Below are 27,750 nucleotides of genomic sequence, written 5' to 3'. Positions count from 1 at the left end.
TGCTTTAAGCCCTCTTTGGCCTTCGTCGTGTATTGCTTTAAGAATTCAGCAGGCAAGAAGGCTGAGCAGGAAAGAACAATGGTTTTGTCCCGGAGGAGGAGAATTTTACTTGAATAAAAGACCCCTGCACCATGCAGGGATTTCCCTTCAGTGGCGAGATGTCCATCGGAGCATCCTGACCGGAGCATCGGAGCAGCTGGGCAGGTGCAAGTTCCAGACTTCAAAGACCGAAGCTGGTAGCCTCGCCTCTGATGTTTTGCTAAAGAGATGGGAGTGCCAAATGCTTTAGCCTCCTGTTTTATTAATATGCTGCTCTGATGGGCTCATGTATAATAGATTCGCAAAGGAACAGCAAGAGGTTTACATCCAATTTCCATGTTGCATATATTTTCTACTAAACACTATAGGCTCTCCATTCACCTCTTAATCTTTGTCTTCGCTAATGAATTTGCATGAGCCTTGGGGTTCAAGCAAAGGACAAAAAGTTGGTCACCAGTTCTTCAACTGGTTTCCATGACTTTGGTCCGGACAGGAGCTACGAATTAAAAGCACAGGGAAAACGTTTCCATTTTCTCTCTCATTCCTAACATTGGCTGCCGTTGAAAAAAAACAAGTGTGCAGCTAAGGTACCCTCAAAACAACGCACAGCCTCTTCGCAAGTCATTTGTGAGGCGCCGGAGCCGGAGCCCTGGGCTGCTGCAGCCGCCGCAGCCACGCAGGCAGCAGCATCGCGCAGTCGCACCGGGAGAGCTCAGGGCTGCAGATCCGCAGCAGCAAGACCGTGTGATGGGCAGCACACAAACACGCCTGGCTCTGGTGCAGCTCGCTCTGATTTGCAGAGACACGCAGGGCTTGTAGCTCGATGCTGGCCAGAAAAAAGAATAGATTGCACCCCAAACTTCTCGCTACTCGCAGAACAGGTTCTTGGCTGTAGAGATGAAGCAAAAGACAAAAGTAGGGTGTATGGTGGATGTCTCCTTCAAAATTTGAAGTTCACCAAACACACTCCTGGTAGGCTCCGGTAAAAGAGCAGAGAAACTGAATTTGACTTTGTGAGGGTGCCAAAAGCCTCAGTCTTCCTATTTTCCTACCCAGAACCAGCCTTCCCCTTTACAGATGACAACTTTTTTGCAGCACGACTCTGCACGCTGCCTCCAGTTCAAAGCTGTCACCGCTCCCCTGCAAAGGCAGTCAGAGCGACACAGCCACGGCTCCCACCTCTACGTAGCGAGACATTTAATCAGGAGTCTAGCTGATCCTACGTGGCACAAGGGAGACGCTTCTATCGCGTCTCAAACTCATTTTTTTAATCAGACAAGACATATTTGATAAACTTAGAAGGACCGGTGGTTAGGATTTATACAATTGAAAAGAGGAGAGCCTGGCTTGCACAGGTAAGTATGAACTGCACCAGCAGATCAGGGCACTGCTCTAAATGAAGACCTTTCCTTTCTAGTGGTTACTGCTGGATCCTTCAGAAGATGAAAACTCCCATCCTGCAATTTCTAGAATACCTAAAACAGAGTAATGGGGATTTCTCCATGAGCTAAGCTACCTAGTTTACGTGCTAAAAGAAAAAAAAAAAAAAGACGACTGATGGTCCTCATTGTTTCCAGCTTAGCTGTAATGTTAGATGCTATTCTTGCTCAAGAGCTGCCGAACGCTTCTGAAGCTCGTGAAGTTGTTTGCTTTAATAGCACACAGCGTGAAACAAAGCAAAGACGGGAAGTGTTCCCAGCAAAATGCCTCCTTCTGCTGAGCTCGCTGTATCTCGCTGCCTCTTGGAAATGTTTAATTATAGGCTGCAGATTCTAAAGCATTTTCCTCCAATTATTTGGTCTCAGGTCCAATTTCATAAAACCTGAATTTTAAACTCCTTCCCAGTGAGGATCGATGCAAACGGATCACTTCATCAATTCCAGTTGGGCAGAAAAACAAAACAGCACCTCGCCCACTGCACTGTAATTCATTACTGGTCTGAAACAGCTGGCCCAGCTACACAGCAAACCATAATAAAATTAAAGGAATGTTGATACGACCTGGTAGCTTTAAAGCTTTAGTGATCACTTTAGTGATGCTCTATTTTTACCTCGATTTTTTGATTGCAAAACGTACAGCGGGTATAAGCTGAAGTGTTCCCCAAAATGAGCTAACAGCTGTGGAATAGGCTCTTCCTCCCCTGCCCAGGCGATGGCTTGTCTCAGCCTCTCCGGCCCAGAGCTCCCAGACCACGGCCAGTCCAGCACTCACCTCCGAAGGGCATTAGGGGCACCACGCTTGCAGAAGGGACTCGGCTGCTGAATTAAGGAACATCTCTTTCTCAGGAAGCGTAGGAGAAGTTCATTCCCCTGGGATGTAGCCGTGCCTGTGGTCAGACCCGAGAAGGCTGGTGGTGGTACAGGATGGCCAACATCTGCCTGTCCCACACGGCAAAGCGCGCGGCGATGCTCTGCCAGCAAAGACACAGCTGCCTCCGGGAGCCTCAGGTTTTCAAAGGCCAGACAGACACACGTACCTGAACGACTGAAAAGGATTGGAATACCAAAATCCCCACGGCAGCATCCTTCACATCCCTCCTTTCCCCTCCCAGAGGCACCGCGGCACAACTCAAGCTGAAGTATCCCTGAAGTATTACAAGAACAGATGAACTTAGTCATCCCCCAAACGTTTGTGGGTTTTGGTTTTGTTTTTTTTTTAAAAAACCCTTCATCTAAACCGGAGTGTAGGCTTGAAAATTACATTTCCTGAAATGTATGGAAACGCAGGAAGAGCTGGCCAGCAGATCCCTCAGTCCTGCTGTAAGGTACAGACACAACCTGAAAGCGCAGTTACTATCTGAAAACAAAGACCTATTTATTTCGAGAGGGCAGACGTACACCAGGAATGGTCTCTGCTGCAGGCTGAGAGCCCTCCCGCCTTCTGTCTCTTTCTAAGCTGTATTTCTTTACATAAGCAGTGCATGCTTTTATAAACCTGACTCACAAACCTCCCCACCAGTAAATTTAGCGCTGGTGATACATGCCTGACCTAGAGGGAACTCCATTTATAGCACAGCAGGGAAATATCCACGTATAGCCCTTCTGCACTTGGCCTCTCTGCTCGGGTGTTTCTCTTGCGTCCAGGAGACGGGCTGATGAAGTCCGAGTGTCGGTTCAGCCTCCCCCCTCCACTGGAAGGTGGGGGACACTCTCGGGATCTCCCGCTTGTTCAGCGCCGTGACACAGGTCCCCACCAGTCTCCACTGGGGACAAGGTCCTTGCTTGGTGCACTTACTTTTTAACATAATAAAGGATCATTTGTGTGGTTTTAGCCGGACCTGCCAGGGACACCTGATCAGCACTTTCGCAGCTACTCGCCATTTCTTTTTACATCTGCAATATTCCCGAGCATCCTGCAGAGTCTTAAGAAAAGGTTCCCTTAAAAATCTGACATTTCAGCAGCATTTCACCCTGAAAGAAGCCAGCTCAGCACGGGTCTGAAGTCAGACGGATCTGCAGCAGATGACACGGCCAGGCACAGGCACGCGCAAACTCTATATAGCTCGCAGCTCAATGGGACTTTGGAATCTGCAGCGAGGAGCTTCTAGTTCTTTTCAGTGCACCTTCAGAAAGACAAAAGACGAAGAATATTGTCCCCGCTTCCAAGAACCCTGCATCAGATGGATGGGTATGGGCAAGGAAGATAAGAAAAGAAACAAAACATCACCTGAAGGGACTGAAGCCGACCCGTTTACAGCAGTTGTGGAAGAGCAGGCTGGGCTCACGCACCGAAGCAGTTATCAGTGAATTTTCAGCTAGAGCTCTAGGTGTAGCTTTCATCGATAAGCTTCAAGTCACCCTGGGACAGCCTTTCTGGACTTCAAAGTAAGGATAGGGTTTTTTTTAAAAGAAGTGAAAATTACGAGACCAAAAATAAATTCATGTGTTTGAAACGTCTAGTTGAAGCCAAACACCCAGGAAGCAAGGGACGAGAATCTGACGGGCAGTGCGGTGAGCAGACGAAGAAAAGTAAAGCAACGCAAGATACGAGACCTAAACGGACACGATCGCAGAAGACCTCTCGAAATCACACCACTGGCTGACAGAGGATTCACAGGGTGTGAAAGTCAAGACAAGCAGAAAATAATCCACAAAGAGAGAATTGCAAATGCTGCTTCAAAGGCAGAGGGACTTTGATTACGGCCAGACTTCTCCTGCTTTACTAGCAGTGCTATCAAAACTGGGTTAGCAAAGCCTCAGGGTCCCATTAAGAACAAAGAGTGAGGAGGGCTGCAGTGACAGGGAAAGATTAAGCAAGGGATGAGCAGCAGCACACATGCTCCTAACGGTCTCAAACAGCTTGCAAAGAAGGGGGGAGATGAAGGCAACAGCAGGCTCCGAGCGTTTAATGAGCACAGCCCAGACGCTAAGGCGCAAGCACTGGCAGCACAGCTTTTGGACCTGAAGACCCCCGTTTTGCACAGAGGGCCGGCATTCAGAAAATGTAAATATCTGCTGTAAACATCGAGATTGGCTATTAAAACATTCAAAAATCAAGTCCCCGCAGCAGTACGTCTCCCACGTTCGGCGAAACGCATAAAACAAAGACACTCCTGTCTCTCCCTATGAATTTCTAATGGAGCGCTCAGCTCTCTTTCAGCAGGAAAGCTGCTCATGGAATTGCACCAGGACTAAAGGAGCAGAGCACGGCTCATCCATAATGCACGAACACCCACTGCGCCTGAGCTTGTCAGGAAGGACAGCAGTTTTCAATATGAAACAACAGTATTCTGGGAGGCGGATGGTTAAAAATATGTATCTTACGCCTGTGCCACTATAAATTATTGACTGTACAGGGAGTTGGAAAAAAGGATTCAGCTCCATTAATAATTTATTTTCTAATCCAAATGAAGATGGAATTTTATGCACCACTTATTACCAGCGCTGCAAACTGGAAAAACTAACTGCACTTCCCACTATCCGAAATCAGAATTGCCTTTCCATTTTCGAAACAGTTTTTGAAGTTTCTTCTCTAGCTTGAAACATACAGTCAGAGCCTTCCCTTGAGAAAGCATATGGTCATTCCTGAATATTTAGTAGGCACATTAAGGATACAGAAATCTCTCTCTACTTTAAAGCAGCATTACAGGCACAGCACGACAGCTCTGAAATGAAGAGAACTACCTCTATCCACTCCCAGCCTTATGCAAATAGATGGGTATCACACTGGCAGGCAGATTTTCTTGTTTGAGAAAATAAATTTGACTGGCATCGAAAGATTTAGCACCAATTGCAAAACCACCAGACACAGATGGGTCCTTCGGGCACGACGCTGCCTGGTTTGAACACCTGAGGATGGAGGTGGTCCAGACCACAGCAGTGCGAGAAAACAACTACAGGCCACCAGAGAACTTCAGGGAGAGAGTTTTTACAATTGCTTGTACCATGTTCAAAGTATGGGCTTATTTTTGGTGTTTGTGTTACGATTGGAGAAGTTGGCGGGGGCGGGGGGAAGCTACTAAACTACCGAGACGTGTATTAAACCAGGGGGGAGGCACCTTATGCTGAGAAGGCTCTTCAAATCACATCAGTTGATGCATCAGTTTTGGTGTGCATTTGGGAATTAAATGGTTTATACTATGGATACATAGAAAACTTTTTAAAGCTTACCTCTAAAGAAAACCATCCTTGTTCCATCTGTCAAAGAACAGCAAGAAAAAAAGTCATGACTATATTCAGACCCTTCCAATGCAGATTCTTGAAACAGAAGGGGAGAAGGGGAGTCCAGGTCTGCCCACGCAGGTAGGAGGAACACATCTCCCACCAAACCAAGCGTTTTGGGTCAGGAAATGCTCCATCACATCTGGTATTTGGTACAAAAATGGAGAACACACTAAATTGTTCAGTGACAATCCCAAACTGGAGAGATGAACCTTCTCTGCGTCTTCCCTGAAGTTTAGGTAGGCAAAGATCATCATGGGGAAAGAACCAAGCACCTTGCTTAGAATTCTAATTTATTATTAAATTACATATCAAAGCTTTTTTTAATACATACAGAGAATGCACAATAAGTGAGAACAAAAATAATTACAGTTACAATAAAATAAGTTTCAAGAAGCTATATGAAAAGCAAAAAAAAAAATCAGAAAGTGCAATCAGAAACTCATTTACAAGGGTCTGGACTGGGATATTTTGTGAGAAAGAGTTTTTTTGTCTTGAGTGTTTATTTAAACTGCTTTCCTCACTCAGTAGTAGACAGACCAACAGCCGCTTATATATTCAGAACTGAAAGCATCACCACTGGTTTCAAATATCCAGTTGACAGGAGAGATACAGGGCACCAAGAGGACTTGCAGATGTCACCCAGAATATGGCTCAGTTTTGGCTCAGTATGTCTTTCGTTGTAGCCTCCTGTACTGCACATTGCTCAATAGGACAATTGCTCTGAAGGATTTCATAATCTGATACTTGTTATAAGGAGTTTCAGAATTATTTCCTCCTTCAGAAGCAATACAGCTGTTACCTCTCCTTCCTGTCTCAAATGAAAGCTTTGGGGAAAAAAAAAAGTAAGAATAGGAAAACACTATGCATCAAGTGATCTTGGGAAACAACCTGCTATGTTTAGAGAGTTAAAATAGTCCCGACTAAATGAGTTACACAATCAGAAGTGGTGGGCCAGACTTTGCTCCCTGTGCAGCAGTTTTGGGGGCTTCAGAACACAGCTCCTCAGAGGACGCAGCCCTGGGGGACGAGCTGTGGACCATTTCTCTGAAACTTTCACATCAGCTAAAAAAAAATATCTACTTTTGCTCTTTTGTTTTCAACATTCAGCGAGGAACCGACTCCTTCTCACAGTAATCTTAAGACCGTCCAAAAGAAAGGACTTCTAAAACTACGAATGAAAAATTCTAGTTGATTATTCAGTGTAATGAATCCAGCAGGAATTTATACCACACTTCGACAGGCAAAAGCTCCTGAAATCAATATTGGTTAAGAAAAAAATGTCGTGCCTTCCCAGGAAGGGCAAACTCTTGATATAACCAGAAGCACCACACTGCTTGGTCCCAGAGACATACAGGATCGCAAAGCCCTGCCTCCACCCTTGCTCAGGCACACTCCGGTGAAGGGCTGGGGATAAATTACAGCTGTGGTCTGGGTTATGGCCACACAAACGCTCACTATTGACTGAACACGCAATACTGGGTGTTGCCCGAATGCCATTCCTCTGCTCTAGCAACCAGCCCTTAAAGATCAGATAAACATGTAAAAAAAAGTCTAAAGAGCAAGGATAAAAATATTCGCATCCGTGTGAAGCATGGCATCAAAAGTTATCAATAAGATTCCTTATGTTTTAATGCCTGCCTAGGGGGTTGTTGGACAAGTTTAAAGTAGGTGCTTGTGTCCCGGGAAGAATAAAGTAGAAATTAAAAGAGAGTGTGTGTGTGAGAAATGTGCCCTGTAGAAATATTATGGATTTTCTCACTTCATTTCAATGGCTTAGCAATGATTTTCTCAGCACAATTCTATTTGGTTGAGTTACGAAACTGCAGCTTTGCCAGGAATTGCAGAAATGAGAATTCTTTAACCACTTTTTTTTCTCCTTAGAGCAAGAGGAACGACACAGAATGAAAAACTTAGAGAACATATTTAGCAACAGGAGACATACAAACCTATATTTTGGGATTTGAGATTAAACACTACAATCCACTGTTTTCATTTTACAGTCCATTGCTCTAACTATACGTCCACGTTATTAGAGACATTCAGGAGAATTAGCAAGTCTTTCCCCTTGGCTATATGCAAGCGCACCACTTCAGAGCGCAAAGCAGAACTCCTTGCTAGAGGACTACAAGAAAATGATGAAGGGGAGACTACAAGGTTAATTAAATGTAATTTCCAACACAAAACTCTGTCTCAAAACCAACACAAATAAAAACCATGGAGGGGTTGCCAACACTGAAACCATTTCCAGTAAAGCTTTATCAGAGAAAATTCAGCATATTTCCATTATTTTATACTAAAATATATCAGTTCCTCCATAACATTTTCATAACATGAAAAATCAATTATGTTTACATATTTATTATAATCTACATATTTTCCATAGCAGCTTTTTCACACAATAAGATTAAATATATGCACCAAATAATTAAGTCCAGTAAAAAGACTGGTTGTAAGATTAAATAAGTGAATTTATTTACGGTACTGCAGATCTCATATTGCCAACTATATAGCAACCAAATCCTACAAATCCTAAACAGAAGCACGACTGCTGATCAGGGTCCCTTAGGGTGGTGGTGGAATCAAAGAAAAAGCATCGAGAAGAAGAGGTTTGATCTCCCAACACACATATTCAGTAATAAACCTCCTTTATCCATCAAGGTTTTTCATAAACCCCTTTAATGAACACTTCATTTCAAACCAGAAACATTCCCAAATCAACCAAATAATCACCCTTTATTTAAAATACAAGCCCCACAGTTTTACACATATTAATTCCAAATGCTTTCTAATCCCAACAACAAGACAACTGATTAGAAGCCTCTGTTGACTTTTTAGCACAAAGTTATTAGTCTGCAAATAAGCCTTCAACTCCATACAAACATTTTAGGCGCAACAGTGTGGTTTTGCACACTACACAGGCACAAGTCTCTACTCCCTCCAACAGGTACTTCACAGACACTATAAAAAGCAGTAAAAATTTGCGTCTGTCCCACTAGACTTTGTTCCAGAAAAGAACCTGGAGACTATCTGACATTTGTGGGTAATGGCATACATGAAATCTGTTAGGAGCACTGTAAATTGATTGTGAAAAGAATTAGTCAAGTTTTTAGAAAGATATTTCAGTGCCTCAGTTTGAATTTATTGGGTTATGATATGACAGATGGAAAAGAGCTGTTGAAAGAGCAGAAAAATCCGTAATTTGTCAATCTGCAATATCAAAGCCATTCCTGACATCAGCTTTGTTTAGAGATGCAAACACAACAGGATTCATGTTGCATGTCTGGACAAAAAAATTGCCCCCCCCCGCCCCGGATAATGGTAAATAATACTTGTTTCGCTATTCATACATTCGACTCTTTACTATGAGGAGTTATGTCCAAAAATTTTGCACGCAGATACATTTGCCTCAGGTATAACTGTCATAATTTTAATTTCTAATTGACAGTTTAGATTATATCCTACTTACAGTGTAAAAATATTAATGCTATTAGAATAACTTTATCTAAATTACAATATAGACTTTTCAAACTGCTTATCATGTCTTTATAAAGACTTTTATGATGCCAGCCAAAATCAAAGTATTTACACCCAAAAGACTACTTTTAGGTGAACTTATGTTTGGTCACTTTTCAGATGACTGAACACTATAGTAAACAGCTGCTAGGACGCTGCGCTCCCTTTTTACAAAGGGGGACTTACTAGTCCCTTTAAAGCCACAAGAAACCTTACAAATCTTCCACTGAGGGTAGTTTATCCATATTGTGTGCAAAAAGTGAACTGAACAATCCTTTTTTAACTTTGAGGAATTTGTGTGAAGCACAGTTTTCACAGCACAAATTATGCAGAAATAACCAGTATCTCAACCATGAGTTAAAAAGAATTACAGAACATGTATTTAGTAGTAAAGCAACCTGACGGCTTAAAGCTGCAATATTCTTCTCACAGGGCAAAAGTGTTCAATACTGTGCTTGGCCTACACGGGAAACTGGCTTACTGCAGTTTCCACCCAAGGCAAGCGTAACAATCTTTTTCTACTTACCAGCCAACAACAGGCCTCCCCACCGCCGCTGAGCAGAGAAACTGTTCTACTGGTTCTGATAAGCATCCCATATTCACCTACCTTGCAGTGAGAAAGGGAATTACAGACAAACAAATCCCACAAAATTTAACCAAAGGAAGATGTATGGCAGGGAAGGAGAAACACTGCAGCTTCAACCCAAAACCAGTGTCACAGTCTACCATCATAAGCTCTAGACATCATGCTGATACTCCCAGCCATGACGAGCAGGCTGTTTGAAGTCTGTCGCTTCCCCCACTCACTTTTCCTTGACTGGGGGGGAGGGATGGTGGTGATGAGTTTAGCAGAGTCCATGGGGGAACATCCATCAATGAAAAGCATATAGCAGCAGTAAGATGGTACAGATGCCAATAATGGCACCCAAGATGAGAGAATCTCGTCGCTTCCGAAGGTTGATCCTTTGAATCAGGCTGTTCACTGCTGGAAACCGATCTTTAAGGAGTTTGAGTCAAGGTCATATGAGCAAACACTATCTTCACTAGCAAGCCCCAAAGTCTGTATGTGGAAATCCCGGTACCGCAAGAAATGCAGAACTACTCTCAAGCTGGAGAAAGCAGATGCAGTAAAACAACTTGATAGATAGTTAGCAGGATTACAACTGTACTTCACTAATAACAGACAATCAGAGAAGAGAGAGAACAGAACAGCTTAGAATTCACATTTACACAGCATTCATCACCTGATCACCTAAATTACCAGCGTTTGATATACTTTAATCTCTAATACGTGAGGCTTAGTTACTTTTAATAATTGTGTTTAAATGAGAATGAAAAAAAAATAAATGGGGCAGTTATATAAAACATCTGCGGAATTTATTTAATGGAATTCTGTTACTGGTGAAGGGAACAACCAAAGGCATTTGACTGAGAAAATCATGCACGTTGCATGACTACGCATTGTTCAAGTATAGCACATAAGGAAGAACTCCTCCTACTGTAAAATCATAAAGATGTAAATCTATCTTTTAATGTACAAAATACAATTGCCAACAAGATAATACATTTCAGAGCTTCATGTCTTTGGAACCAAGAATCTTTTAAGGCCAAAGCTTATTGAATTTTTTTTTGTTCTTGCCAGTTGCTAAGAACTGTAATGAAATTTATGGGTTACCAAGATACATCTCTTCAGGATGTAGTCTGTCTAATCAAATGATGCTAATGTTGTTCTTTGGGCCCTTCTGACAGAAAGGAAGGAGTAAGTGGGAAAATGACAAACATGTATGACTTGACAAGCTGGCACATTCTTTAGCCATGAGCACAGAATATGAAGAGAAACCAACAAGCCAAAATCTTAACATCTACAGGACTGTGACAGACAAGAGGATACTCAGGTCATGAATACCCTTAGCTGTAAATGATAACAAGCAGCAATGTATGCCAAGCTTCAGCTCCGGACAGTCTTGAAAGCAAAAAGTGAGAAGTAAAATGAAATTATACTTTTACAAAAACATATAGTAGGGAAGGCCATAAATGCTGTCGCAGATCTCCACCTGAGAATTGAGCTACGTTGATTTATATGCAGTATTCAATTTTGAGCAAAACCAACTTATTCACCACATTCATCATTAAGATGCTTCAGTCAGATTATCAAGTGAGACTGGTAAAAAAAATGGTCCGTTTGTCACTAATGACAATACCACTACAGGTTATACAGCCACTGACATCAAAAAGCATTTTGATCCCCAAATGACAGACTGAAAAATTGTACTATACCTCTTCTTATGCTCTGGCAGCACAGATTTTTAGGAAAGGATACTAGCCAAGGTATTCATCTTGCTTTGTATTGACTTCAACATCCCTCTCTGCGAAGTCATATTTTCTTTAGTTGCCATGGCAATGCTGGAGAAAGAAAAAGACTGGATCAAGTTGTTGGTGCTAAGAATAATCTACAGCTAAAACAAGAGGAAAGCAAGCAGGCAACGCTTCTTTAGAGAACAATGAATGAGGTGAAGCTATATGAATGAAACCACATTTTTCCCATTAATCTCTATCCTTTACGCTTAAACGATTTCTCTTTTTATCTAAGCCATTAACAATTGAAAACTCCGCGATTTCTTGAAACAGGCAGGGTTTTGCCCTATCTCCCCCAGCCCCAACAAAAAAATGGTACTACATCACAAGCAAACCTAAAGGTACTCTTCTGGCATAAATTTTAAATTTAGAAGTTTGTTTAATCACAGAAGCCCCATACTTACTTTCACTCTAGAGAGCATATGAAATTTTTTGTCTGCCATCGGAATATGATGGCTACAGAAATATTAAGCAAGTAAGAGCTGACTCACTATTAAAAATCAATTTGCAAAACGAACGTGCTGGTTGAGAAGAGACATAAATGCAGTCTGAGACCCAACACAGCTCACGGAGCTTCACACAGGAGGTTTCTGGACAATCAAGCCGGGACACAGAGTCATCAGGTCTTTGAAGACATTTAAACACAAATAAGTGTTGGGATCTACTTGCTTTGACTCAAGATTAATACTGTCCCCTGACTCCAGATAAGTGGGCAAAGCTTGGATTCTCCTGCATTAACGTCTCTTCCCAGCAAGCCCAACCTGACCGTCTTCCATAAGCTGGAGTTGAGGGAGCTGGTGTATAATGAAATCATATTGAATGATGCTTCCATCACAGCACAGGTAAAATACAGTTTTGAGCTTTGGTCTTAATTAAGAATATCATCCATGGGGTATATAAGTTTTCATATTCTGTTTCTTTACTAATACATGGTCCAGCTGCATGTACTTTATCCAAATATAAGAACACAATACAGATGAATATAAAACAGAATCTCCTATTTCAAATTTAATACATTCTGGAAGTTGGAATAAAGCAACTGTGCTCTTAAAAATAAGACATTTAAATGAAGATTTTAAAGAACTACTCAGCTGACAAATTTTTCTCTACCTTGAAGTTTCTCTTCAGCTCATAAAACAAAGAGTTTTAAGATGGAAAATGAAAGGGTAGGCTACTACTTGCAGCCCCAGGTAGTATTTCATGTAGCTACTTCGAATGCAATAGCTTTGTCAAGAAAAACTGCACAGGCTCATTTACATCTACAGAAACAGCACATAAAAGTTTAGGCTCTAGAGATACGGTGCTTAAGAAGGAACAGTATGACAAATACTGCTCTCCTTGGCTGGCATGCATTTAAAAAATAAACAAAGTATGACATAAATACAACATGGCTGGATAATAACTCAGAAAATGTCACCTATATTGCTGTTGACTATATCTACATGAATAACAATGATTAAAACAAGTTCTTGGACAAGTTTGTGAGCCTTAAATATGGACGGAAAATGTTCTGGAAGAATAAAAGTTAAGTGGAACAACACAATATATCAGATATAAATATGAGAAAAGGGAACTAAAGCTGGAATTTCAGAGGAGAACAAATAGGAAAATGCAAAATGCTTCTTTCACCCAATACAAACATCCAAATTTTCAGGAGAATTTTATGCTTGCTCACACTCAGTGTCTGTATACAAACACGATACAAAATCACGGCTAACGTGAGCATTATGTCTAAGGAGGGGCAGGTACAAAGCATCGAAACACACAGTGCTAAGCCCAACATTATTCTCAAGTTCTGCAGTATAAACTGGACATTGCATTTTACATAAAGCCTTAATATTTACTACTGAACTCTCTGAATGCACTTGCTCAATACATCTGGTCCTCAAGCACTGTTCTGTACTGAACTCATCTGGGTTTCAAGGCTTTGGGCTAATCTTCCTGTAACAGTTAAAATGTTGAAACATCATTTGCCCAGATATTAGTACTAAAGTACTTAGGCTGACCTGGCATTTTAGTACTGGAAGGTGATTAAAAAAAGCACCTTTATCCAGCTTAGTGTCTCTTTCAGGTAAATCTGGTAGGAAAAGTCAGACACACAAATTATATTCGTACACTTATTAAACATAGAACTGGCATTCCTGACATTTTAATAACAAAGACCATTTGATACATTTTATTTCGAGTTTCCCTCTGAACAAAACAACATTTGGAATGAGCAGCTCTGGATCATCTCATGTACCACTGGCTTCTCTTCTAGGATGCTAGAGCCTATATTACAAGAATAGATGGCAAAAACCAGCAGAGCCAAGTCTAACAATTCTCCTTCAAGACTTACAGCAAAAGGTCAGTATCACAGTTCACAATCTTAAAGAAGAAAACAGCTCGGATCAATGATCCCTAAAGTATTTCTGGAGCAGTGAGTTCCTCTGGGCTCCTTTCCATTATATCTACCTGCTCCATCTCAAGTAGCCCTTTATACAGTATCTTCAGCCTTCCTCTAATGTGCCAGGCAAACTTTAAGGAAAAAAAAAAAAAAAGGAAAGAAAAAAAAAAAAAAAGGAAAAAATCTGCTACCACCTCTTCAGGTGGAAGCTGCCTTTTCCAACTCTGGTTTTGCCCATAAAAATAAGAGATAACCAAGCCAAAGCCCGAGTGTTGTAAGCGGTATGATTTTTTTTTTAGCAGTAGCAGAGTACTTCGGAAAGCAAGACAAGTTCATCACACAAACATGAGAGACACAGGCGGCAGAAGGGCCATCCAGCCTATGGCTCTCATAGCTTTCAGGTCATAGAAAATACTCTTCCAAAAGCTCTATACAGTGAATTCTTTTAAATAGAACAACATGCATTGCCAGGGCAGATCAATATATTGTTTTAAGGTTATATTAGCATTCTGGTAAACTCGGACATACATTAGGAAATTGGGAGTTTATCAGTCATAAAGAGAATATGAACAGTTTGATAACTTGTAGGCAAAACCCTGGCATTTTCAATCAGCAACTCTATAAGAACAGATTTAACATTTTAATACTAAGTTTTGAAGTATTAGATTAAAAAAAAAAAAGAAGGAAGTTTCAGGGCAGAACTATGAAAAACCTTCAAGCATTTTTTATTTACAGCTGGCTATTTAGCATTTTTTCTTTTATACTTTTCAAGTGCCAAATCAGCACAAAGTGAAAATGAAACTCATGGTTAACTGGAAGCAACAGGGCTTGCAGTCACCTCCTTGGTGTTTATAAAGGGGTTGCCAGAAGCAGTTAACCAATGCTCTCTTCGTTTCTGCAAAAACAACAGAAGAAAGTTTACAAAGCTTCTCCTCTCAGACTGCAGAGTACCGTCACTCAGCTCATTGTGTATGCTTGTTCTTGTGGATATACCAACTCAACTAACCCATAAATGCAACAGTGTTATTTGATTACACAGGACAGGCTTTTCAGGACTAAAATTAGAAGAAAAGAAAGGGAAAATTAAATTAGAGGAGAAATGAAGAATCAAATCATTGCCTACCCAACAGTGCATGAGTATACAAAGAAAAGCATCTAGGAGAAGGTGTTAATAGAAATTCTAAACAGCGAATAAACAGCTGTATATCAATACAGAAAAAGCAGTTACCATCAAGAGCTGAAAAACGGGCTACAAAATTAGAACAGTAAGTACATCAAATCATACCACATGTGAAAAGATATGGCATTTGACAGATTATATACATCTACAACTCAGCATACAGGTATTTTAATCCTCTAAAAAGCAACAAACTCGCAAAAACATTACATTTGCTATTGAGAAGAGGACTTAGGAAATTTTGAATTACTAGGAACCAAGTTCGGAAAAAAAAATAATTTCCTAGCTGTACATAGGAAAGCTTGCTCAGTAACCTACAGCTTCTTATCTTACACCCCCACACTGACTTGATACTTGTCCAGATGAAGTTTTAGTACAACATTTCTCAAAGCACTCCTGAATTAAGCCACATGTTTTCATAAGATGCATCCAATGACTCATTAAGGCATCCATTAATTTACAGAAGTGAAAATACAAGATGATTGCCAGAATATAAAGTGTTCCTGAGACACCTCCAAAATGCCTTTGGAAATAATTATTACAGATTATCATGGAACACAAGGTTCCTGCTTTAACTTCTGAGGAGTGGAAGTGTCCATTTCATATAAAAAGGCAGGATGTAACTGTTTAAGTTTACATATTACAAGATTGGAACCTTCTTCATTTCTTTTATCCAGTATTTTGAGAAATCTAGCTCAATGGGCTAGGTTTTACTGAAGAGCTCTGAAGAAAAAAAAAATTGTAGTGATTACCATTTTTAATATGATATGGTCTAGTAATGAAATGTAATTGTGATATCCATGAACAAGACTTTAACTGGATTCTAGCTACCATTAAAAAGTCAAAATTCAAGTACAAAGCACAGTTCTTCATGTATAATTTGATTACTCAAAACATGAGCTGGTTTACCTAAGCCTTTATATCTGTAAATGAGACTATTAAATTTAAGAACTACCACAAAACACACAGCTCCTGGGAACTAGTCCACTGATTGGTCTTGTACAGTCTTAAGTATTGAAGCTTTCTCATATCCTTCATTAGACAGTTTTGGTTTCACTCCCATCTCTAACATATGCTCATTGACTTACTGTTCCCATTTCTTCACTGACAAATGCATTTTTTAAAAAAATAATCACATTCTTCCCATTCACAATATTGGCCTCACTTAGTTACTCAACACCATAATCTCCCCAGATCAAGAATACCTTTTTCTTACGTTTTGAAACTTCTACACAACATTTATGATAAAAGATTAAATGCTTCTTACCAGAATCAAGATGACCCTGATTTAACATTTCATTCCGAAACTAGCACAAACTAGTCTCAGTGTTGCACTGGCTTGAACTACTAGAGTTGGGTGTAAACCAAGTTTCTAAAACCAGATGGTATTCTGCTCTCTATATTTAATATTAAAGCACTGCTGAAGTACAACATTAGAGTGCTGCACTGCTGCAGAAATCTCTTCTAGGTAAGCCCGAGGTCACAGCCACGAAGAGCCCACCCATCTCTCCCACAAATCAGCAGGAGTATCTCAAATTCCTATGCCTGCAGCCATATTTCCTCAAAATTTCTCTTACAAGTTTGTCCTTGAATGTTCAGTAGTGCTGTGGGTATGCAAGCAACCCAATTTCTCTTCAAAAGTAAAACTGATATTTGTACGTAGTTTGCAGTTTTCACTGGCATGAAAAAGTCCAGAGTAATAAACACTTCCAGCTATTATCACAGTCAAACCAGTCTAACATGCAGAGATACACTTCTAATACTGCTTGACTTGGAAGCAAAGTGTTTTTACCTAGACAAATGCTTAAGCTGTTGGGTATTTTCACTCTGCGTAGCAGCCATATACATACAGCGTATTATCAAGGGAGACGTACCAAAAAGTCAACTCTTTGCTTCATCCATTGAGACAGCTCAGTCAAATCTACATTGATGAAGAACTAAAACAAAGCTCTAAAGGAACAAGACATGTTTTTAAAAATCAAATAATTCATGTATTACTGGAACTTCTGCTTCATTTTGTACTCCATGAATCATACTTGCTCATTTAAATTCATGACAACGTCTATGATTAAGGGAATGGACTCTGTGACTCTGCATAGAAATGCAAGCTCTAGTTTTAAATTGGTAAAAATTCTGATTATATCACTTATTCTTTGCGTATACATACATCTATATTAATAGCTATAAATATACATGTGTGTATATATGCATATGTGTACACACACACACACACAATATCTTTCAAATTACTTTAAAGACTACTGTGTCTTTTGATGAAGCCTAACTCATGCCTTTCCATTCTGTAAAGTTGAGATTCAATGCAAGTGAATTTCTCCCTTTTATTAAATCCTATTTATTACCTAAAGAAATACCCCAAATACATAAGGAGATTTTTTTTTAACATTAAATCTATAGTTTTGGTCTAGCTTCACAGTGGAAGTAGAGTAGTCCAATCTGTTAATTATACAAACACTGACAAATCAGCCTGAATCAGGCCTCAGAAACAGTCTTACAATAAAATCCTAAGAACTTGTCACACTGTACATGCAAAACTGTAAAAAAAATTCAAACTGAGCCAACCTAAAAATATAAGTTGTTGGAAAACAAGAAATAAATAGTTTGCTATTTTGGAAAAGTGATAATGTTTGAAAATGAAAACCCGAGAACACCAAACATATTAAGCAAAATCTATGCTTATATTTAAATCTGGCCAAGAGAAGTGAGCACTGTTCCAAAAGAACTGCAGTACAAAGTACCACATCCCACTCGTTTCTGGAAAGAAATATGCTGCAGTAAGAACCCATGTCACATAATTCATTTAAAAACCGATTAAAAGTTTAGTACTAACAAAACATCTGGAATGACAGCCCTACTCATCGCTTTAGTTACTGCATCATTGCAGCTTAGGTGCCCATATATTCTCCTGCACCTATGTTTGCTTCTGTGGAGGAACCACACACCGGGAGGGTCGGGCTCTGCACTTCTTCAGTTCTCTTCTCTACAGAAAGTTAGAGCAAGGGTTTCACAATTAGTACTAACTCTAGAGTCCCTGGCAATGGAGTCACCGGTATGCAGCTTGTCAACAAAAGCCTCTGCATGCACAGAAAAATGCTTTACAGTGTTTAGAATCACCGCTTAATAACAACCCCTAAAAGAGTAAAAAGTGATTTCTTGACTTCCTGAAATACACCCAAATAATAAGTAATGAACTACAGCAGATGTAAACCTTGAAGATGGAGCTGTATTAGTAGCCAGAATAAGCTAATTACATCTCACTTCACTCAAGGAATCTGCATTCAAACAGCCTCCCCTGCACAATTCCCTCTTTTACTTGGTTTACAATAGATAAAGCAATTGATCATCAGAAGTTGGGTATATTTCTATCTGGTAAATTCACTTCAAATGCAGCAGGGTTTACCACCAATTAATATCGTACCTGAATACTTGCAATTACTGGGCATGACAAGGAAAAAAAAAAACAAAATTGACCCTGGTTTCAACCGAGTCAGAATTGAATTAAGATGATATAAATAAAATTACATTTCCTGCTCAATGTAGTTACTAAACAAGCTCTTTTTCTACAAGAAGAAATGTAGAGCATTCTTGGCAACAACTGCAACAAGAACTTCATTTACTACAGATAATAAATGGTGCAACAAGGAGTACTGAAATCCAGCCTCTTAAAAATCCAAGTTAATTTATTAACAGAAGGAACGCTTTCAGTAAACAGCACCAAGGAGCTCTGAACCAAGCCGCGTGGTAGGGGACTATTGCATGAGAAGCAGTCACTGTGGAGGTAAGTTGATTTGTAGTCAACTGCAGGACTGGAGCTCATGCAAATGAAACTCAAAGCAGTTTTAAACCAGCCAAGACACCTACTGATGGAGATCCTACGCATGGAGCTTCTGAGTAGGCTCAAAACTGATGCAGGAACTTGGGCGAGTATTCACGTAGCTGCCCTGTTCTGAGCTCCAGTTTGCCATGGCTAATTTCCCTTGCACAGGTAAATCGACATGGAGGTTCACTTAGCACACACACACATACTCTCAAACTTCTCTGATGACACATAATCAAGAGGCTAGGTGAAGAGCTCAAATGATAAAATACAAGTCCTTTTGCAGAATATTAAGCTTAAGAAATAACCATATGCTGTTTAATGCTCTAGTTACTGGAGTGGCAGCAAATAAGAGATTCAAACAACGTTGAGTATTTTTACGAGACGGAAAAGTAGGGCTATAAGCATGGCAATAAAGGAGGTGATTTTTAATCAGGAAAAGACTAGAACCCAAAGTAAAACAAACACTCACAGTAACTGTGCTAAGTTTGGCAAATACCTTTATGAGGCTATGGTGAGATTATATCCACATTTTCAGACATTATTGTACTGACCACTTCTGGTTCATCACTGCACATTAATGTGGTTTAACACATTCCTGAACCATGTTAATTATGCCGAGCCCGCTGTGTGTACTTAAGCTAGCTAGCCCTTAATGGACATAGAGCCTTGCTGCACCTCTAATTACTCCTCTTGATCACTTATGCCAGTACATGCATTATCTGAAAGCATACCTTGCTTGCTTTCTTCCCTTTTTTTTTTTTTAAAGCAATAATCTAAAATTTAAAACCATTAAGTTGGGCACTCTGAATTATTGGTTTGCAAAATCCCGGAGTTCAATGGAAGATTGGGAAGGGCAGATGATAAAAGTAATTCATGATGCTACAGTTCTAAAATTCCTAGATCAGTTAAAGAAGGTATCACTCAAGTATTCAAATCACATAAAAACCCCAGAACGTAAGTAACTATACAACAGCAGTAACCTCTCAAGCACTTATGGAAGAAGCCCTTACCTATATCAGCTGCACACTAGGGTGCTGACTACGCTGAAGGATTATAGAACATCATGTTGTAGAAGAGTGTCACTGTGAGAAGAAACAGCTTGACTACTGGAATAGCCCTCAATAACTCAACCTGAGATTCGCTCTGCTCGATCATCCCCCTTTTTTTTGTAGGGGCTATTCAACTTTGAACAGAAATGCAAATTTTCTAAACTAGGATGAATAAAATATTTGAGCAACACCATTACGTCAACATTGAATAGAAAAAAACCTGAAACCCACCAACACTTCATTGTAATACTGCCTATGAGTTGCAAACAATATAGTTATTGTATAAATAAAATGACTGGTATCTTTAGACACAATTGAGTGGAAATGCTGATTGTACAGAAAATAATGAAAATTAGTTAAGTTCATTCCTACCTTATTGTTTCTTCTATCAGTCGATCTGAGCTGAAAGCCAAAAGGAAAAAAATGAAGTTAAAAAAAGTAACAAGAACCAAGTATTATTTTAGATTATTAAATCAATGATCGCCATAATACAAGCCTTAACAAATTTGCCCTTAGAAGGTCTTACTTCAGGATGTTGTCACTTTTTGCTACTACATAGATTTGGTATACGTAATGAGAGTCTTTAGAGTAGATGCACATAGTGTCCTCTGGAGCAGCATTTCCTAACTGTATGCGAGAGCAGACGCTCCGGAGAACACATACAGCACTGACTGAGAAGACAGAAAAAGAGGAATGGACTCCATGATTCATGGCTAATTAATGTTAACTGAGCCTGTGCATACCAGGTGCCCAGGACAGTTTGGAAAGGAGTATTGGAGAAGGAAGTACCTAATTTTATTGCTTTTTAATCCTGGTGATTCCTGCCCACCCCTTCAAAAAACGTAATTAAAAATAAAAGCTGAGACTTGGTTCCAGGTAGTAACATCTCAAAACACTGCTTCAGAGCAAGTTTACCAAACACTGTTTTATGGTTGTTAACGAGGCAAGTTCCTTCTGTAGTAATATCAGTTGGATGGGAATTAAGTGATGCTTATGGGAAACAGAATACAGACCATCTGTAAGAGAAAGACCTTGATAACACGTGCCCCTTCTCCCTCACTGCCACACATTAATCGAGTTTCTATGTAGCATCACTGGGAAAAGGACAGCCTAAAATACAGCACCACAGAGAGAACATTTCATTTAAAAAAATGGATGCGCGAGATTAGGATGACAAACAAGATCCTCAGAAGACTTGAGCAATTTCTCTTTTTCTGTACTCAACTTATATACAGGTTTTTAATCACTGTTTTACAGCCAATTATGAAATCCCAGAAAAACATACATTGTTACAGCAATCAGTATCTAAAATGTAACACTGACATAGAAGAGGTGACTGCATCCCCGATTCCCATATTGCAGAAACAATGATGCATCCCTACAATTGCTCCGTTTACCCCATAGATTTACGCACGCTCTGGTAGAATAACTGAAAAAAATGTGAGTTTGCAGTTTAAGAAGGAAATCAATCTGACAGAAAGAAGTTTTATGTTGTACTGGATATTGCTTCCAGTATTAAAGCAGAGTTTTTTGCTGCCAAACTAAAAGGATTAAAAGACACTGAAAGGGCATGACCGTCTTCATCTTCCATCCTCCTTGTTCCAAGTGTTTTGCCACCTCAGGAAGAGAAGGTATCAACAGCCTCCGGCGCAGCACAGTTCTGCCTCTGACTCAGCCAGAGCTGCCCAATTTGGAACTTTTCTTCTACCCACAGAAATTCTGGAGATCCCCCCACACCTCCAGCTGGAGGCACGGCAAAGGAGCACGTTGTGCAGCGTGCGTGCGCGTGTGTAAACGGCTGGGGGGGGGGAGATGCTAACAGAATGTCCTTATTTGTCTGTGAAGAGAAGTGAAAACATGAAGGTTGCTATTTCAGTCTAGTCCATGGCTTGAAATATGGAGACAGCACACAGAGCACTAAAAATATTTTGCCCAATTTTAAGTTGAGAGGGACTCAACTGGGGCAGCAAACACTGAAAACACTGGAACTGGAACACTTCCTTCTGCTCCCAAAACAAAGCCACACTCCAAAGATTCACATCAGTTGCAAGTACATTGGTTTAATCAAATAAAACCATTTTCATTCACTGTGAGGTATTTATTACCACTGGCACAGAGAAGTAAAACACCATAGTTATGTACACAAAATGATGTAAGCAGTTTCAAGTCTCACAGCATGTCCCCAAGGCAAGCAGAACAGAAAAGTGATGCATTAAAGATTTCTGTAATTGCTGATTCTCAATGATACAAAATTCAACTGAGAATGTGCCTCTCATACATAGTCTCTAACAAACAAGTGTATTATGTGGGCAGTATATAATAAGAATAAACCACAAAAACATCAGAAAACAGTCTGAAAAGCAAGAATAGTGCATAAGAATGCACAGTTTTTTAAAAAGGTTTGATTTTTTTTTTAACTTATTAACAACAAAAAGATATCAGGAGCCTAGCTGGAAATAAGTTACACTTACAAAAATTCTGCGGAACAAAACATTGCTAGAACAGTCCTATTAAAAAAAAACCCACTACCCTGGAAAAATCATCACCAGCATCACCAGCTCTTTGTCCATTTAACTGATGAAATTATAGTATTTTCATCTTGATGAACTGAAGATGACAGGGAACACATTCAGAGACCTTAAGTGAACTAGGATGTTCTCCAAGGTTTTCAGAGCACAAAAATTAGGCTTGCCAGTTTGCAGCAGAGACACTAACTGCTTTTTATGTTAGCGAAAGCTGTGGTTAGGCAGTTTTATTACTTAATCAGAGATGTAAACTCAAAAAGTATTTAAAAGCTTCAGATTCAATTATATTATACTGCATTATTTTTTATATATGTAAGTATGTATACACATATAAAAATAAACCCTGGAAACATAGCTACCTGTAAAATCATGACACGCAGAAGTTAATAAAAATGTATAAACCCGGTAATAAATAGTTCTTAATACCAGCAAACACGGACATTAGATGCAAGTGCCAACACAAGGCATTTAACAGGCACCTGAAGTCACAAGATCGATGTTTCTCAACTTACGTGGAGGTCACCCCAAGTATTTAAAAGGATGAGGTGCATATGAATTTTCTTCAGAATGACTGATGTATAGATAAGGGCAGACTGAACTAACTCTTATAGTCTTAAATAAATAGCTGGGAAGCATACAGATTTACTGAACACAACTTCCAGTATGTTCTTCCCACCCCAAGAAGCATCATCTTTTGATGGGTCTGAGAGGATTTCCAAAAACGTCTCTACTTGCAAGCTTCCAGCAGGTGAACAAACTCCAGCAGAAAATGGCAGTGACATTCCCTAAAGTTTTGGTAAAGGCAGCGTGAGCAGGAACATTTTATGGTAAAAATCTGCGCATCAGAATCCCTTAGAGTTCTGTTAAACTTAGTGCTTCCTGCAAAAGTTCAGTTTAAGCAGACGCTAGAGGCTTTTCTCAAGGCAGTAATATACACTCATACAGCATCTCTTAAAGTCTTTCAAAGTTCTTGGCAAATACAGATTGTAATGTTCACTTACAGTGATACCCAAACAGAAGCAAGCAGTTGTTTCCTCATTTTACAGTTCATAACCTTAGAAAGTAACAGTCAGATTTAAGGAAGATCAGGAACACAAAATACAACAGGGCCCAGAGACCCAAGGGAAGTTTGCAGATCTCTGACTATTAATAACCCATTTTACACAAGTATAAGTTGTTCTCACAATTATGAATAATGTTCATTTCAACTGTTTGACAGAATAAAAAATAACACCGAAAGAGGTAATTTTGCTTAACTTACACATTCCAAACTCTACAAAAAGAGGCTCTTAAAAAAAAAAAAAAAAAAAAAAAAACAACAACAAACCCCTCTTGACTTTGTTCTCCTTTCCAAGCAAAGACAACAAATCCAGCTGACATTACCTTATGAACATCCAAGTAAGCAAACGATGGTCCTGGGCAATATCAATCTGATTGGCCATCTGTTTCGATAAGTTATGCATTTTCACCTGTCGAGACAGATGGCACTTTGCCAAAGCCATTTAAAAATACCATACAAAAGAAACGCTTAAAGATGCTGAGGCAATCACCTACTGTAATAAATGGCACAAATCCAACAGTGGCAGTTATGCATATGAAATAATGGGACCTCTGTGCAACTGCTGTCTTCAGAAAAGATTGTGCAGTTTGTCATTTAAATACGCAGACAGGTAAATTAATCCAAAGGAAAAATTAAGTGAAACATGCCTCTAGGATAGAAAAGAAGCCTGCCCATCACATCAAGCTTTTACAACTAAAGAAAGCATTTTATGTTCTTTGGTTTTTTAAAGCAAATATCTACGCCAGTAGATAAAAATTCAGTAATATAGACAATTACTTAGATGAGGACTGGGCTTCTCCCACATCCATAGATTTTACTGCTGACTTACTAGCTAGATACCCAATACAAGCAGTTGTCAAGAGAAACAAGATACAGCAGTTAAGTCATCTGCACACAACTCACTTCGCAATGCACTTTAAACCCTTCAGATGAAATTAAGGGCAATATTATCACAAAGAATAATTTAAAAGGACTAGGGAAAAACCCTGTAGAATAAACTAATATAGCACTTAACAATTTTCTTACTTTCATAAAGAATAATTACAGAAATAATAATTTTACCCTGTTCTTTCTCTAACTGCAAGATCAATCACTAGTCTGAGCTGTCTCAAACTGCCTGCAATAAATCTTTCATATTTTCACAGTCCTGGATCACCAGGCAATGTGGAGCTTCCAGGAATGCAAATATTGCAAAACATACTTGATACTCTAATACAAATATACAGATTATGATGAAGCAAATCAGACTTATACAGTCAGTTATTTCCATCCTAATAATCATTCCTAACTCACAAGTGAAAGAAACACTGTGCGCACACAAAAAAAATCCAGCTGCAACACATTTTTTCTGCTTGCCATCAACGTACCTCATCATCTAAAAAATTCAGAAGATCATTAAGCTCTTTAAAAACTTAAGTAGGAGAATGCAAAGCAGAACACTTTTTTTTCCTGTGATCACAAACAAGATATTCCAGATTTTATCAGACTTGTCTCAAGCTTGGTTCAATTTAGTGTCAAAGAAAGAGCGAAATCCACTGGAGGTGCTTATCTAGATTGGACAGTCTCCTACAGTTGCTAACGAAGACAAAAAAAGGTGTAGAAGCCTACTCATTGACTGAGACCCAACACAAGAGCGTGGCGAGACAAATGTACCTAGGGTATACAACAGCCAAAGAGAGAAAATTTATAATAGAGGACTCTGCAGACCCCACAAAATTCACTCCTATATTTTTATCGAAGAGCAGAAGTAGCACCTGCTACGAATGCACAGCATGCAACAGCACAGGGAGGAAAAGGAATATATTTGACTACGAAGTATACATCTTACATTTCCAGCATAAGAAGAGCTAGCTGGCCAAAAACAAAGACGTGAGGTAAAACAACCATTATCAGGGATGAACAGTTTGCCCACAGAAACCATTGTGAAAGCAGAGAAAGGTTCAAATACCAATGCAAACTGCTATCTTTTGTGGGTTCCCTTTATATGTTAATTAAAGCATAAATCTGAATGCTAAGGAGATACAATGTTTTCATGCTTTCTGTTGCAGTAGGCAAAATGAAATAAGAGCCTACAACAATCAAACACAAAAACCAGCACAAACATGAGCATTAAGTCAATGTACAGATTTGCTCCAAAGGACCAATACATTATTAACAACATCACACCTACAAACTCTGAACACGTAAGTAATCTCATTTCAGCAGATCATTGTACCGGGGAGTCTGACACTCAGTAATCACTTTCAATAACAACGAGGAATAGTTGCAAAATTGGAAAAGAAAAAAAGCACAACAGCACATCCCCACGTTGCTTTTAATCAATGCAAGCAATTTGTTAAATCTAGAATGAAAGGCACTGGAACATAATCCATTGCTCTAGGCAGGAGTTAACCAACATCATTTGGTGTTGAATTTCTGTCCAGATGGTTCACATGTACCTTGTATATGAGAAAAAGAAACAAGCAAAAGGCATGCTTTTCACCATAGGGAAGAATCTGCCAAAGGATTTCCAGGAAAATAAACTGTTGAAAGCCACTCCTGCCAACCTGTAATCCTATGACACAAAATTCACTAAAAATTGGACTCCTAGCTACATCACTAAGTAGCTATCTCGACAGCTTATCAATTCCAACGATTTGGACTTAAGATAAGCTAACATAAGTACTTTCTTTGCAGCTGTCTAACATCTGTAAACATGTCTACATATGCACTGTAACCAATGAAAAGATTAGTTGTTCTAACTCAGTTTAAAGAACAATTTAATGGATGCAAGCAAATACCAAGGGATGCTCTCCCTTTGCGGGGAGATCCCTGAACACAGGGATCCACCTTCACAGGACTGAGAACACCAACAGGTTGTTTCTCCTGGATTTCCAAGGGGTACAGTCTGCACTTCCACTGAACTCCATGGACTTGTCTGGGAATTATCAACAGAGTGAAAGAAATGTTTCTGCAAAAAGAGGAGTTAGCCAAGAAAGCTCTTTGGCACATACAAAGACTACTGGGGAGAGTGCCTGATGTTTGAGAGTCCCAAGAGGGTGAGCAACAGCAATACTTCTTCCTTTAAAGCAAATCTATAAGGAAATAAGAGCCTTCTCGATAATCTGCAGTATACAGTTTACCCAAAGAACGCAGTTAAAAACTTAAATTGAAAACAGCTCCTATCGTCTAAATGAAGTGCAGCAGCTGGTTGCCTATTAGTAAGCATAAAACCAATGCCAGGATGGCACCAACAGCCACATAATGAGGTTTCTAGAGGCTCTCTATTCATGGTTGTGAAAGTTCCTGGATAGATTGACCCTCCCATATAATTGCTCCATATTACCCATAGGAACAAAGTTAAATGAACTGAGAAGGGCAGGCCTTACTGTAAGTCATTATCAGTAACCACAACTGTCAGAACAATTCCAGTAACTTACTAATGGACTATATCGGCATTTCCTCAAATTTTACATGGTGCATGAAGAACTAGCATTCAGTGGGAGTGCTGTTTTCATGATTTCCTCTGATTTAAAACATATAATTTAGATTATACCTTTAACTAAAGGGATAACCCCTCAACACCAAGCAACACAGCCTTTGATATCCAACACTGATCTGACAAAAAATGAGCTCTACCAAGATAACCTGTCATTACTGATTTGTTGGGCACACACAGACAAGATAGATAGCCAACTTACAGGAAACACAAGCGGCTTATAATCTGTACTGTAACAAAAAAGATTGTGCCACTTTTCTAGCTCAGTGGTTTTTGACTAAAGCTAGAGAAAGCTAAAAAAAATTGTTCTACTACTCACGCACTCCTAAGTAACCCAGAAAAGAGAACACAAGGGGGAATGTCTTCAGAAGAGCCTCATCATATAAACAACGTTGTGATTAATATCTTTTTAATTTCCAGTGAAGCTAACACAGAAATGAAGTGAGAGTTATCCCTAGGATGACATCCCAATTTTAATTTAGTACAAAACCCTAAAATACACATTGATAGAAATTTATTCTGCTTCCTAACTGCATTTTCACCTGCTGTGGTTTTGAGGGTTTGTTTGGTAGATGTAGAAAGCTATATGGCTTTCATCCAGGACTTGACCAAAGTACCTAATGTTACAACTATCCACCTGCCTGTTCATTAAGTTTCAGAAAATTAT

General features: G+C 39.5%; 1 protein-coding gene across 3 annotated transcripts in view; it reads right to left on the bottom strand.

Annotated features, from left to right (window-relative positions):
* Positions 1-8,152: 8,152 nt before the first annotated feature.
* Positions 8,153-27,750, bottom strand: part of GOSR1 (golgi SNAP receptor complex member 1) — a 32,307-nt gene continuing 12,709 nt past the window's right edge. For 2 of the 3 annotated variants that reach the window (XM_030028523.2, XM_030028524.2), the window contains exons 7-9: positions 20,393-20,422; positions 11,536-11,618; positions 8,153-10,212 (exon numbers count right to left, since the gene is read on the bottom strand). In XM_030028523.2, the coding sequence (XP_029884383.1) occupies positions 10,088-10,212; positions 11,536-11,618; positions 20,393-20,422 (238 nt within the window). In that variant the 3' untranslated portion in view covers positions 8,153-10,087. Of the gene's footprint in view, positions 10,276-11,492; positions 11,619-20,392; positions 20,423-27,750 lie in introns of all 3 variants that reach the window. The other variant, XM_030028525.2, reaches the window with a different exon arrangement.

The sequence above is a fragment of the Aquila chrysaetos genome, chromosome 10 (assembly GCF_900496995.4).
Source record: "Aquila chrysaetos chrysaetos chromosome 10, bAquChr1.4, whole genome shotgun sequence".
Classification (NCBI taxonomy): Eukaryota; Metazoa; Chordata; class Aves; order Accipitriformes; family Accipitridae; genus Aquila; species Aquila chrysaetos.
The sequence above is the reverse complement of the archived record's forward strand: the minus strand, read 5'-3'. Positions and strand labels throughout refer to the sequence as shown.